Source organism: Zalophus californianus, chromosome 2 (genome assembly GCF_009762305.2).
Source record: "Zalophus californianus isolate mZalCal1 chromosome 2, mZalCal1.pri.v2, whole genome shotgun sequence".
Taxonomy (NCBI): Eukaryota; Metazoa; Chordata; class Mammalia; order Carnivora; family Otariidae; genus Zalophus; species Zalophus californianus.
In genome coordinates this window covers 151,202,440-151,216,205 of record NC_045596.1, presented here as the reverse complement: position 1 = coordinate 151,216,205, position 13,766 = coordinate 151,202,440, and the positions used below count along the sequence as shown (strand labels likewise).

Genomic DNA, 13,766 nt, shown 5'->3' with positions numbered 1-13,766 from the left:
ATGTGGGTGTGGCTCCCACTTTGTCCCATTTTGGCTGTCATGCCACACCCACAGGCAGTCACGTCCTCACTATACAACCCGACTCCATCTCTAAGCCACAGACTCATCACAGGGAGGTTTGTCTTCTTCGGCTTACAGCGCCCGCCAGCGCCTAGCGCAGTGCCTGCTACATGGTAGGCACTTATGTTGTAATGGCTCACATACCCGTCATTGCCCCACTCTGGGGAGGGCTGCCCCGGGCTGCCTGTACATGCCTAATGCCTAGCACAGTCCGTGATTGCTATAGTCAGTTAATTAAGTGGAGTTGGAGAGTTAAAAATGTATTTGCAGAGAAGTGCCCGGCCTACACGGAGCTGTGCCTGCCTTCCATGACGCTTCAGCGTCATAACCCAGACCAGGGAAAACCAGGCACCTGTAACAGAAGGAATAGACTATTCTGTGCGGGGACTGTGCTCTAGATTGCCATTGCCCTCGTGCCAGGAGCCGGGGTGATGGAGCCACCACTGGCTGGAGCTGTGCTGGCCACTGGCTGAACGGGAAAAGCTCATACTGGCACTGGGCAGCTTCTGCCCAGAAATAGCATAGGTCCCCCCACCCCATCACGGCCTGACCAGAGCCGGTCACACGGGCAACCTGACTTCCAGAGGGAGGGCAGAGGATGTTGGTGGCCACTAATAGAGTCTGCCATGCTTGTCTGCTAGAACACAGCTTCTCAAATTCTAATGTGCACCTGGGTCATTTGGAGATAAGTTTAAAATGCAGATCCTGATTCAGTCGGTCTGGAGAAAGGGCCAGATTCTGCATTTCTGACAAGCTTCTGGCCCATTGTCCACCCTCTGAGGAGCAAGCGTAAACCTTTGGATCCTTACTGGCCAAATTGAGCCCTCTCTCTTTTCCCTTTCTTAGCAGAGGCTTGTAGCTCTGTCATTTTGTGTGGCAAACCAGGAACAATAGCCTCACTGGTTAGAAGACACTTGTGATTTACCTCAAGGGTGAGGGGGGACACAGAGAAATAGCTAAGGAAAGCCATTAACCGCTCCACATAACTTCAGAGTCCAGGGAAGGACAGAGCACAGGGATGCTGTAGCTGTTCTAAGAAGGCCAAACTCATTCCAGCTAGAGGCCACCATTTGCATAAGCAGGTTTTGTAAATGGACCAAAATAGATCTAATTGTGTCACCTTCTTTCTACTTTGCCTCCTTAGTTTCACTGGAAGGGTCAGTGCAGCCCTGATTGGGCCTTATGAAGGCTCTAGCCCCTCTGAGCGCTCACCTTGTCAATGTCACATCCTTGTTCCCCGAGCCCTGACTTGTCCCCCTTGCATATGGTAACGGTCACCGATGGACTCACAGGGGCTGATTCCGTGGTGCCAGAGCCTGGGGCTCCTGTCCTTTCAGGGTCCTCTGTGGTGCAGAACATGAAGAGCCCTACCACTGTGGGCAGGGGCAAACGGCTCCCTGCACACCTGCAGATGTGTGGGTGCTCTGTGCTCTCCTGAACTGGAAACGCATGAGTCCCTGCTCATCTTGGAATAGATGGTGTTTTTCTTTCTAGTGGTTTTATTTAAAAGCCATGCCAGTCATTTTGCATCCCTTCCCAGAAGTTTTGATTGATGGCAATCTGGTCAGCTAGAAGCTGCCAATGGAGTAAAACTGCTGACTTGGGCATTGGCATTGATGGAGCTTGTTAAGCCCAAATGGGGTGTGCGTGTGTGTGTGCGGGTGTGTGTGTGTGTGTGTGTGTGTGTGTGTGTGTGTGTGCACGCAGGATGGAAACATAGCATGGGATTTGATGGAATTAGATCTGGAAAGAACTGAAGGGGGTCTCTCAGTTCAGAAAGGGAAAGCAGGAACCAAAAAGGGGGCTATGCCTCGTCCATGCTCCCTGCTGCCACTAGAGGGCAGAGTGAGGAACAGAATCCAGGTCTTCTGCATTTGCTTGGATCAAACTTAATGAGGCTTTATAAAAATATGAATTGAATGAGGTTTGAACTGCAGTTACCTTCCTCCTTTCCTGGTGACTTGCTCATTAGCAACACAGCCATTTCTCAATGGGCCTTCAAACTATGATTGAAAGTAAGGACATCATCTTGAAAATGTTCATTGCTGATTGGATATACCTGCATGTTTCTAGAACCCTGTGGGTGGGGAATGGGCACGTACCATGATGACTTTGAACTTGGTGGCCCCATCTAAAGGTTGTGAATATGGGGCTCATGGGTCAACTCCAGAGGGTCACAGAAACCTTCAAAATTATAAGCAAATATTTGATTGTGAGTTTATGTGGAAAGAGTGTCCATAGTGTTTATTAGATCCCCAAGTAAATCCATGACCCTCTAAGATGTTAAGAACCACTGCCACAGATTCAAGTTTCTTTACAGTGATACATTTTCTAAAAAGCAAAAGGTGTCTATAGGTTACTTCATCTAAGGTGGGGTTGAATGTATATCACACAGCATCCTCCCGGGCCCTCGTATACACATGCATATGAGTGCACACTCGCATGCCTAAGTGTGCACACACACCTCTCCCACACACATGTGCACTACACACATGTGTTAGTGTCTCTAGAGCCAATGTCCTCTCTTCCCTCCCTGCCCTGATGTGTAGAATTCGAACAGAAGGTTCTTAGTGGGTTCATATTTACTGTTTCTACCTCAGACATGCTGCAGAGCAGAACAGACTCAGCTGTCCGGGGTCTCACTTCCCCTGTGTTCCCAAATTCAAGGGACAGTATGTAGGTGGGAAGGACCATGGAATCCAGAGCAGAACAGACCTGTATTTTTTTTTTAAAGATTTATTTATTTATTTATTTGACAGAGATAGCGAGATAGCGAGAGAGGGAACACAAGCAGGGGGAGTGGGAGAGGGAGAAGCAGGCTTCCGCCGAGCAGGGAGCCCGATGTGGGGCTCGATCCCAGGACTTTCTGAGCCACCCAGGCACCCTGAACAGACCTGTATTCTAGTCCCAGACTCACAACTAACACTCTGGGCACATGAACATGAGCATGGGCTTTAACTTCTTTGAGTTTCCTTGTGGGTAAACCTATGTCAGAAAAATGGTCTCTCCACCCCTGCAGGACAGCTGGCATGATGAAATAAGAAAATGAAAGAGAAAGCACCCTACCGCTTATATCTGCCCCACTCGCGGGGTCCTGCCAACTTCTCCTCTGACTTCCATTGAAAAATCGATATGGAGCCTGGCACTTAAAACACAAACTCCGCTTTCCTGACACTTTGAGTAGGTCTCCTGTCATCTCTTAGAATCAGGTGATCCTTGGGAAGTTGTGGCATTTGCTATTTGGAGGGCATCTGTCCTTCTGAGTGAATGGGAGGCAGACGACCCCAGCTTTCTCCCTATTTGGTGACCTTAAAGGAGCTGTCCGTGTTAGTTTTCTGTCTTGGTAATGCAGTCGTTGGCACAGGGAATCCGATGAGGTGGGACAAGGAGAAGAGTAACCGGCCACAGGTTTGGAGGGAGTCTTTTCACTGTTGTACTCCTTGGGCGCTTCTTTGGAGGAGTTTAGCATCCTAACAGGAAGCTACTGAAAGAAGCAGGCCAGGACGTATCTAAGTAACTGTTGTGGGATGTGCTTGTCATGCAGCAAAGTATAGTATTTGATAGCTAAAAAAAAAAAAAAACAACAATGGGAAGCGACCCAAGTTTCACTGATGAATGAGTAGACAAACAAATGGCCTCTTATTCGGCCTTAAAAAAGGAAGGATGTTCGACACAGGCTACAACATGGATGAACCTTGAGGACATGATGCTGAGGGAAAGAAGCCAGTCACACAAAGACAAATACTGTGATTTCCCCTTACATGAGGTAACTAGAGTAATCTGATTCACTGAGACAGAAAATACAGTGGGGATGCCAGGGGCTATGGGATGGGAGGGATGGACGGTTATTTAATGGGCAAAGAGTTTTAGTTTTGCTCGACGAACAGTTCTAGAGATTAGTTGCACAACAACGTGAATGTACTTAACACTGAAAAATAGTTAAGATGGAAAATTTGAAGTCATGTGTATTTTACCATGATTTTTAAAAAAGCAAAGTCAATGAGATGACCTAAGAAATCTACATCACACATTCTGAGTTCCAGGGATGTGAGCAGGGTTGGGGGGAGAGTTTGATTCCAATATAGGATGATCCATGTTTAGAATTCTTTTGGAAATTTTGAAATGATACATATCCCTCTCTAAGGGAAAGTCACATCCTCATCTGGCCAGCTGGGGCAGTGTGCCTTATTGTAATAATGGAAATGCTCAGGAACTGGGGGTTCTAGTCCTATCTCTGCAGCTTACTGGTGAGTGGCTTTAGACAAGCTTTCTCTCTCCTTGGGCTTCACTGTCCTGCGCTAAGCATTAAGAGTAATAATTCCTCCCTCTTACAGTTAGTGAAAGCCTCACATTGACTAGAGTGTGTGAGGAAGCCCTTTGGAGACACTGCAACTCAGGATGAATGCCTTGATCTGTTCACCTGATCTGTCTTGATCTCCTAACCTGGTCTGCTGATGCTCCACCGTAGCCAGCGTCACTGTGACCGCCAGGCTGTGCTTTCTCAGCGTGGTCTAAGAGTCCTTTCCATGCAATATGTTGAGTATACTTGGGCACTCAGAAAAATCTCAGTGAAGCTAATGATAAGCTTGCTAGCAGGTTGCATTAAGCAGAACGGTCACGTGTTCATTAATTTTATTAAAAGAAAGGCTTCCTGCCAGCAGCTCTGCAAAGATGGGTGGGGCCCAGGGCCCTTCTGTTGGCAGAACATCTATAAGGGAGTGGCCCGGCAACTTTCTCAGATATTTGTGGTGTTTGGCAGGGGGGCGGGGGGAGGCACTGGAGACACCTGTTTGGGGGAGGGAACTCTGCCGTAGCTTGTTGATGATCACCTCTTTTTCTTGCCCCCCAGAGGTCAACTGCGCAGCTGTAGGAACAGGGAGAGCATGGTGGATGTATGTGGAGACCTATTTTAGGAGGGCAGGGTGGGTGGGCTAGCTGTCCTCCAGCATGGGGTCTGAGGGCAAAGGAAGCCAGTGTTATCATGTAGTTAAAATGTGCCAGAGTGCCATGCGCTTTTTGTGCCTTTTCTGGGATCCTCCTCGTAGCAGCAAGCTAGGTATTGTGCCCATTTTACATATAGAAAAACTGCTTCTGGGAAGAACAGGTTGTAGGAATAAAGGCACAGGGGACTTTCTGGGGCCATCTAAGGAAAAGGTGAAGTAAGAATCTGTGAGAAAAGCATGACTGATCGATTTTATTAGGTGACCTTCCAGAGATTTCCTGATCCAGGTGTCACACAGATGTAGGTTATTTTAGTTGGGTCCCACTTCCCTCCAAAAATATCAGCAAGAAAAAAATTGCCACAAACAAGAAGCTTTGGATAATTATAATGGAGTCAATAAGAGTAAGAGACAGAAAAATGAGGGGTAGGGGAGTCAGGCCCAGATCATTCCTTCCTCTGGAGCTGGTCCTGGTTGAGGAACCCAGCAGAGGGGGCATGCAGGGCTGGCTTTCCATGTGGCAGTGGGGACCAAGCCCTAGAGCCTGGGGAAGGGGAAGACTAGTTGAGCCCTGGGGTTTGACCAGTGAGAGAGTGACTTCCTGGCAGCATTATAGTGGAGTTTTAATTTTTTTTTTTTTTGTATATTTGAGTATAGTGGATGCACAATGTTACATTAGTTTCAAGCGTAAGACATAGTGATTCAGTAAGTTTCTACATTCTGCTGTGCTGATCACAAGTGTAGCTACCATCTACCACCATACAATGCATCACAATATCATTCACTATATTCCTTAGCTGTGCCCTTTATTCCCGTGCCTCACTCAGTCCATGACTGCAAGCCTGTATCTTTCACCCACCTTCACCCATTTTGCCCAGCCTCCCCATCCCCCTCCCCTCTGGCAACCATCAGTTTGTTCCCTGGGTTTATAGGTCTGATTCTGGGTTTTGTTTGTTTATTCACTTGTTTTTCTTAAATTCCGCGTATGATTGAAATCATGTGATATTTCTCTTTCTCTGACTTATTTCACTTAGGATAATACTTCCCAGGTCCATCCATGTGCTCACAAATGGTTTGAACTCATCCTACTTTATGGCTGCATAATACTCCACTGTGTGTGTGTGCATGTGTGCGTGTGTGTCTGTGTACCACATCTTCCTTATCCATTCGTCTATTGATGGACACTTGGGCTGCTTCCATATCTTGACTATTGTAAATAATGCTGCAATAAACATAGGGATGCATATATCTTTCAGTGTTTTGGTTTTCTTTGGGTAAATACCCAATAGTGGAATTATTGGATCATATAGTATTTCTGGTTTTAATTTTTTGAGGAACTTCCGTACCATTTTCTGCAGTGACTGCACCAATTTAAATTCCCACCAACAGTGCACGAGAGGGTTCCTTTTTCTCTACACCCTCTCAACATTTGTTATTTCTTGTCTTTTTTATTTTAGCCATTCTGACAAATATAAGGAGATAATTCATTGTGATTTTGACTTGAATCTCCCTAATGATAAGTGGTGTTGAGCATCTTTTCATGTGTGTGTTGACCATCTGTATGTCTTCTTTGGAGAAATGTCTGTTCATGTCTTCTGCCCTTTTTTAAATTGCATTATTTGTTTTTATGGTATTGCATACGTTCTTTATATATTTGGATATTAACCCCTTATGAAACTGGGCCACGTTCGAACACTATGCACAGAAAAGAAACTCAAAATGGATTAAAGATCTAAATGTGCGATCTGAAACCATAGCGGAGGTTTGAGCCAACCTGGCGGTCACTTTGACCAGGCAAGTCCTTGATGACCTGCATTCACTCCCCATACCACAGGGTGGCTCTGTAGAGCCCGAAGGAAGAGCACAGGCTTCTGGGGAGCATCAGCCTGGTGCTGGAGGCAGGGGCCCGTAGCCTGGGAGCCCCTCAGGGATTCGAGCTGCCGGGACTTCTGTGCTTCAGGCCAGAGCATTTACTGCAGCTGCTTTCAGCTCTTTATCTGCTGTGATTTTCCTATGGGCAACAGACTTTCATGGGTACAGCCTCCTTTTTAGAAGATACCAGCAAACTTTGTAGGTGATGTGATTCATCATCTCTGTCATCGGGAATGGTACCATCGGCGTGGGCCCCCCGTCATAGACAGTGGAAGAGACCACACAGTTGTGTCTTATGTGCCACCCCAGTTTAATTCTCCTGACACTCCCTTCCCTCCCACTGTAGTGGGCAAGAGAGCTGCAGTGGTGCTTGGATTGGGATAGCCCTCCAGCTGCCCTAATTCATGGAGGAAAAGTAAGTTTCTCAGAAACATCGATACATTAGCCATTATTAGTAGCACATGATTCATGACACCCCCATAACTGATTGGGGCATCTGGTGTAGGCGATGCTATAGGAGAAGACTGAGGTGCACCACCAGCCCCTGCACAGCTTGTGCATGGGGCCAAGTGGACTTTGGGGGCCAGAGGGAACATCTGTAACCCAGCCTTCATCTCTCACTTCCTGCTGCTCTCCATGCCCCCCCATTTCCCCCTCCCCACCCCCAGAAGAGTGAACAGGCTTTTCAGGAGCTGTCAGAGATGCTGAGGTCATCCTTCTAGGCAAAATGGTTGGTCCCCCCTGTGTGGACACAGCCACTGCACTGCCACAGTCTAAAGAGTAAACCTACCTATGGAATTGGCCAGGCGTCTGTGACAAGGAGAGTGACAGCCTGAGCTCCCTGGTCCCCAGTCTCCCTCTTGAGGTTCCTTTCCAGGTCCCCAAGGAGGTGTTTGGGCTTGAGGCAGCAGCAGGAACCCAAGTAGAAGCCCCTAAGGTGAAGAGAATCCCCAAGAGATCCCAAGACTCAACTGTTTTTTTAAAATTCATTCAGTCATTCATTTTGTATGAAGCACTGAGATGAGGTAGAGGAACAAGACAGTCCATACTCTCGAGCACACGGCCTAGTACGTGTATTGCCAGAAGGGAGAGGGAGTGGCTTAGAGAAACAAAGGACGATTGTAGTATAATGTCATAAGTGCTAACAGGGACAGTCCTTCTGTGGGAGCCTAGAAGCTGGAGTCACTTCTGCCTTATAGACTCAGGAGTGGTTTTATAGAGGTGGGGACATTTGATCTCAGTGCTGAGAGATGGGTAGGAGCTCACGTGATAGGAAAGAGAAGAAAGAGCATTCCATGGAGGTTGTGTGCAAGGGAATGGAATGTTCAGGAAATCTGTAAAGTTTAATATGACCCACAAAAACGGTTCTCAGAGAAGGAAAGGAAAGAGTTAGAAAAAGATGAGGGACATGAGGCTGAGGAGGTGAAGCAGAACCCAGCTTGGAAGGGCGGGTGGGTTCTCCTAAGGGATCGGGGAAGGCCTCGCTGCCTGGTTTAAGGAGGTGCCATTACCAGCAATAATCAGCCCTGGTCCCGAGTCCCGTTCTCTGCAACCCTGTAGCTTAAACAGTGCAGAGGAAAGGCCAGAGTGAAAGAGCAAAGAGGACTGGCAAAGCCGGCCGGCACCGACCAGGTCTGAAGCAGATGGGCCCCCCGGACCCCCATCACTGCGTCCGGCCGTGTGTGTCTGGTGAGCCCTCTCCAGGAGACAGGCCTGGGGGCGCTGCGGAGACTGACCTGCCCCCACAGCCTTGCGTGTGAGAAGGCAGAGGTGAGGGATATGAGGAGGGGGAAAACGAGACACTGGTTAGGATTTGGAGGTTCCTGCTCCCTCTGCTTTTACATCCAGTTTCTTTCATGTGTTTTTGTCCCCCCTCCCCAGTTTTAGAGTGAGCCTTAAGGACAGACACAGCCCTGTGCTCAAGGATGGCCTCAGCCTAGAGGCTGGCCGGCCCAGAGCAGAGGGGGCCGTGTTGACCCCAGGCCCCGTGGTTCCGGCAGGTGTCTCCTACCCTAACAAGAATGAGCCAGAATGTCCCAGCTTAACAGGAGGTGCAGGAGGGCAACCTGGAGCTGTTTTCTGTGGGTTTTCATCACTGTTTATTCTTGTTTCCTGGCAAATAAAAGTGAAGTGTCTGCCATCTTGTGGCAGAGGCCGGGTACTGCCTGGGCCCCCACAGTCACCTTCCCACTACTCCCCCAAAGGGGTGCTGGTCTGCTGGGGTGGGAGCTGGTGTGGAGAGGAGGAGGGAGCCTGGGCAGGAGTGCTCACTGGCACTGGCCTCTCCGCCTCAGTGAAGAAGCTTCTAGAGTCAGTGGCTGTGAACCCCAGGGCCTCGGGAAGGCCATCCTTGGGCATACAAGGAGGATGGCCACTTGTGAAAGAGAAACAGGGTGAGTCGTGTGTGAGATCCCCCTCAGAGAGGACAGAGCCTGGATGGGGATGAGGCAAGTGCTTGGAGACCCAGGCAGACCCAGGAGCTGGGTCCCGGCCCTGAGAGTGAGGGACAGAGAAAGGCGCAGAGGATCTTGACAGTGGGTAAGCTCTTGTGCAGTGTGGCCATAGCCAGGAAACTTTCGAGGTCCAATATGAGGTCCCATCAGAATATGGAAGACTCACGTCAGCCTGCATGCGATATCTCGGGTAAGAACCGGAGGGGAGCGTCTCTCCATACATGGTGTCTGCTACAGTGTGACTGCATGAGCTCTCTGAGGGCAATCCCACGTGCACATGATTTCTGGGCTCCTGACCAGTGAGGGTGTCAACTACACTGGTAAAGCTGGGCCCCTTTTATTTGGTATTTGAATGCAGCTACAAGAAACAGATTATTTTAAATCACTCCTAGAAGTTCTCTGCCTCTCTCAACTCGGGCCAGGAAAGTCAAGTCATGACCTTATATCCTGTTCTTTCTACGAGCTCTCGAGGGTGGCCTGAAGCAGCCAGCACACCACATAGACCTCGTGCTTTATCGTCTTCACCAGAATAGTCCACTGCCACAGCCACCTAGGGTCCCAAAGCCTTCCTACAGTGGATGTTTCTTCACAAACACTAGCCGTAATTTAAGTAAATGCCGACTACACCCCGTGGGCACTGACCTGCTCCCCAGTCACAGTGAGAACATCTCTAACTCTAAATCTGGCCAGGACAGTTAACCCTTCCAGATTCTCATCCTCACGGAGGTTTGGGTCCCTGAAAACAATTCTGGAACCCATTGCTGTGTTAGTTGGAGTTCAGTCACGGAGAGAGAGTGTTCACGGTGTTTCAAGCAGGAGGGTGGATTTTACAAAGGGAAGTGATGCTTCCAGAGTCGTTAGAAAGGCTGTCTGAGGGAAGGTCAGGGACCAGCACCACTGCCTTTCAGGATCCCAAGAAGGTACCGAAATCGCTAGAAGTCATTGCTGGTGACTTTGCCTGAGGCCGACCGTCCACGATTGTCAGGGTGAGCTGGCAGAGTCTCCGTCTGTTCTTTGGAGAGAACAGTGCCCATCTTCATGGCTGCACCTTGCAAATAATGGCCTCTCTTCTGCCCAATTTCATGTGTGCTTCTCTCATTGGTGAAATCTCAACTGGACTGCCGCCGGCAATAGAGTCTGGGAAATGTAGTTTTCCAAGCTTCCAGCTTCTGCAGTATCAGGGCGAGCTGAGAATGTCAGGGATCAAGACACAATCTCTGACGCGCGCTTTTAAATATGGATGATAATAATAGTCCTTCCTTCATATGGCTGTTGGGAGGCTAAAATTAACACTGTGAAGTCTTTGCACAGAGTGTGGCATATGGTAAGCCCTCGATAATTGCTCGTTTACAAAAAATTGTCAAAACTGAAGTCAGAATGGCTCCTCGTTCTCATTTCTAACCCCTGTAAGGAAACTGGCTGCTTCCGAGCTCTGGGGTCCAACCGCCCGCCTTGGCATGGATCCTGTGCCTTACCATCCTGGGCCTGCTTGGCGTTAGATCCTCAGTCTGCCTCATTCTGGCTCAGAGGGCTGGGTGGAGACTCAGGAAGAAGGGGAAAGTTCTCTGGGAGAAAACGGCAGCAGTGAATCATGCCGAATGTTAATACCAGAGTCCCCTTGCTCTGCAGAGGGGAGGACTCCATCTCAAATGGACCAACAGTCAAAGACTGGCCAGATCCTCATGCGAGCCCAAGTCGGGGCTCTGCCTGGCACTTCAGGACCAAATCGAATCTGCAAACCCGGGGTCGGGTCTCTGTAGCCTTGTGCCCAAATGTCCCGAGCAGCCTGCAACAAGGAAGAATTAGGGCACAGCTGAAATCCAAAAGGGAAAGGAAACGGGCTAAGATCCATGGGGAACAATGTCTATTTCTTAATCTGTCTCCTGCCCCAAATAGCTCCGCTCTCCTCCCCCACTTGTGTTTACGTGTCTGTTTCTTTCCCTGGCAGCAGATGACACCAGGCCTTAAAGTAGGTCACAGAGGGCGGTGAGGAGCCCACAAAGGCCCTCAGGCCACGTCCTCCCCTGACTTCAGTCCCCAGGCTCCCGGGGCTGGAGTGGCAGAGCACAGACCCAGACGACCCCGTGCTGTCCAAGGCCCCCAGGCAGCGCCCGAGCTCCCTAGAACCCCAGCGCGTGGGGGTTCCTGGGTCCAGCCTGGGAGTGGGCAGGGGGCCCGTTCGGAGCCGGCAGCAGAGGGGACAGCACTGGGCTGGGGCCGCAGCCCTGCCAGTCCCATCCTGCCCCTGCCCCTCCAGCCCCTCCTGCCGCAGCCCTGCTCCAGTGCCCTCAGGGAGGCCCATTCTTCCCAGGACAGCCAGGCAGCCACCTGGCCCTGCTGTTTTCCCCGGGAAGCCCTGGGGCCCCTTCCACACAGACCCCAGGGCCCAAAGCAGGGCTCCCAGCCCGCTCCGGGGGCATCGCTGGTGTGATGGGTAGAATGCAAATTACCGAATCAGAAAACTGGATTTCAGGCCCCAGTCACCTGAGGCACGGGGCGCTAGAAGCTTGCCCAAAATAACCCAGCTGGGAAGCGGCAGAGCTCGGGCCCACAAGGACCCACTGGCACACCCCAAGCCCCCCGCGTCTGCCTCCCTCACGGCCGGACCCCCCGCCCCGATCCTTCAGACCCTGTCTGCCCAGCATCCAGTCCTCACGGCGCCTTTCTCTCCGCAGGTTCTTTCGGAGCACGGCTATGGCCTGATCACGACCGACATCCGGGAGGGCCAAACCTTCTACTACGCGGAGGAGTACCACCAGCAGTACCTGAGCAAGAACCCCGACGGGTACTGCGGCCTCGGGGGCACCGGAGTGTCCTGTCCACTGGGTGTTAAAAAGTAATTTCTCCCCATGTGGTCAGCCCTTGAAGTCACAGCCAAAATGCTTTCAACAAATTGGGCAATGCTTTTGTGGCTCAGGTCAGTGGCTTTTTAAAGTGCACAAAGCGCGAAGGCATTCAGGAAAATCTGGTTTAATGAGATCTGATTACATGAAGTGCAATGGCAGGTTGATAACATGCAGTTTATCTTCTACTGAGTTCCGGTGGGAGTGGAACTGTGACATTGTTTGGATCGCTTGGGGTCTGATTGAGGATCATGAATACGCTGTGCTCGGTCTTCTTGGGCCTGGGTGCCTGCCACGGAAGCTGGGGAAGGAAGCTGGGAGATTGTCAGACAAGATAAGGCATTTGGACACGGGAACTGTGCCCTGTCCCACCTCGCATGCCCTCCAGTGCCTTAAAATCTGCAAACATTTATAGCCTCAATGAATCATTCACTGCAATATTTTGCTCGACTGAGCCTAGATGCACAGGGGGCTTTCTCTCTTTTTCAGCCCTCCTGGGGCAGGGAAAAGATGCAAGTTAGCTCTATGAATTCTAATGCTTTGCTTACAGCTATGAGAAATGCTTGTTCTAATAAAAGTCTACAGTCTAATACAAACTGCCTCGTGTCTCATCTGTCTTTTACTTTTTAGGCAGGATGTTTCTAAGTATTGTAAGATAAAAGCCTCTCAACGACTTTCCCCCAAATGGAAAATATGATTGAAGTTTTTGGAAAACAGGTACACACCTCTGGCTCCTGGTAACTTTGGTGATGATAGCTCTTTGCTGCACGCCTGTTACAGCCGCCACATCACGTGCTCTTCTAATTAAAACAGATGTGCAAGCCCTGCCCTTAAAGAGCCTTTATATTCAAGACAAAGGGTGAGAACATAAGCAATCAACACGCAATCACACGGACAAATAAGATCATCACAGGTCCTGACAGGTGATGTGAAGATGATGGATAGGATAGGGTAAGTTGTGTCTAGGGGCTGAGGAATTACCTACAGAGAGGTTTGGTCTACACTGGTCAGGGAAGGCCTGTGGGGGTGGAGAAGGAAGTTAACTGAATGATGCAAAGGAGAAATACAAACATCAGGGAGGAGAGCAGAGCTTTGGGGGCAGGAGACAGTTATGAAATACATTGTTCCCCGTGGATTTAACATGTTTCTTTTCCTTCTTGGATTTCCTCTGTGCCCTGAGGCACTGTGGAAAAATTAAAAATAGAAATACCATATGATCCAGTAATTCCACTACGGGATATTTACCCCAAGAAAATGAAAACGCTAATTCAAAAAGATATATATAGGGGCGCCTGGGTGGCTCAGTTGGTTAAGCGTCTGCCTTCGACTCAGGTCATGATCCCAGGGTCCTGGGATCGAGCCCTACAGTGGGCTCTGTGCTTAGCAGGCAGTCTTCTTCTCCATCTCCCTCTCCCCCTGCTCGTGCTCTCTCTCTCTCTCAAATAAATAAATTTTTAAAAAGATATATATATTAAATATATATATTCCCTTTGTTTATCACAGCATTATTTGTAATGGCCAAAATACAGAAGCAACCTAAGTGTACATTGATAGATGAATGGTGAGGAGGATGTGATTGATGTGTACACACACACACC

The 13,766-nt window shown here is 49.5% G+C and overlaps 1 protein-coding gene across 7 annotated transcripts in view; it reads left to right on the top strand.

Annotated features, from left to right (window-relative positions):
- MSRA (methionine sulfoxide reductase A) overlaps positions 1–12,764 on the top strand; it is a 443,018-nt gene extending 430,254 nt beyond the window's left edge. For all 7 annotated transcript variants that reach the window (XM_027600674.2, XM_027600673.2, XM_027600677.1 and 4 more), the window contains one exon: positions 12,001–12,764. In XM_027600674.2, coding sequence (XP_027456475.1) covers positions 12,001–12,165 — 165 coding nt within the window. In that variant the 3' untranslated portion in view covers positions 12,166–12,764. The remainder of the gene's footprint in view (positions 1–12,000) is intronic.
- Positions 12,765–13,766: the final 1,002 nt, after the last annotated feature.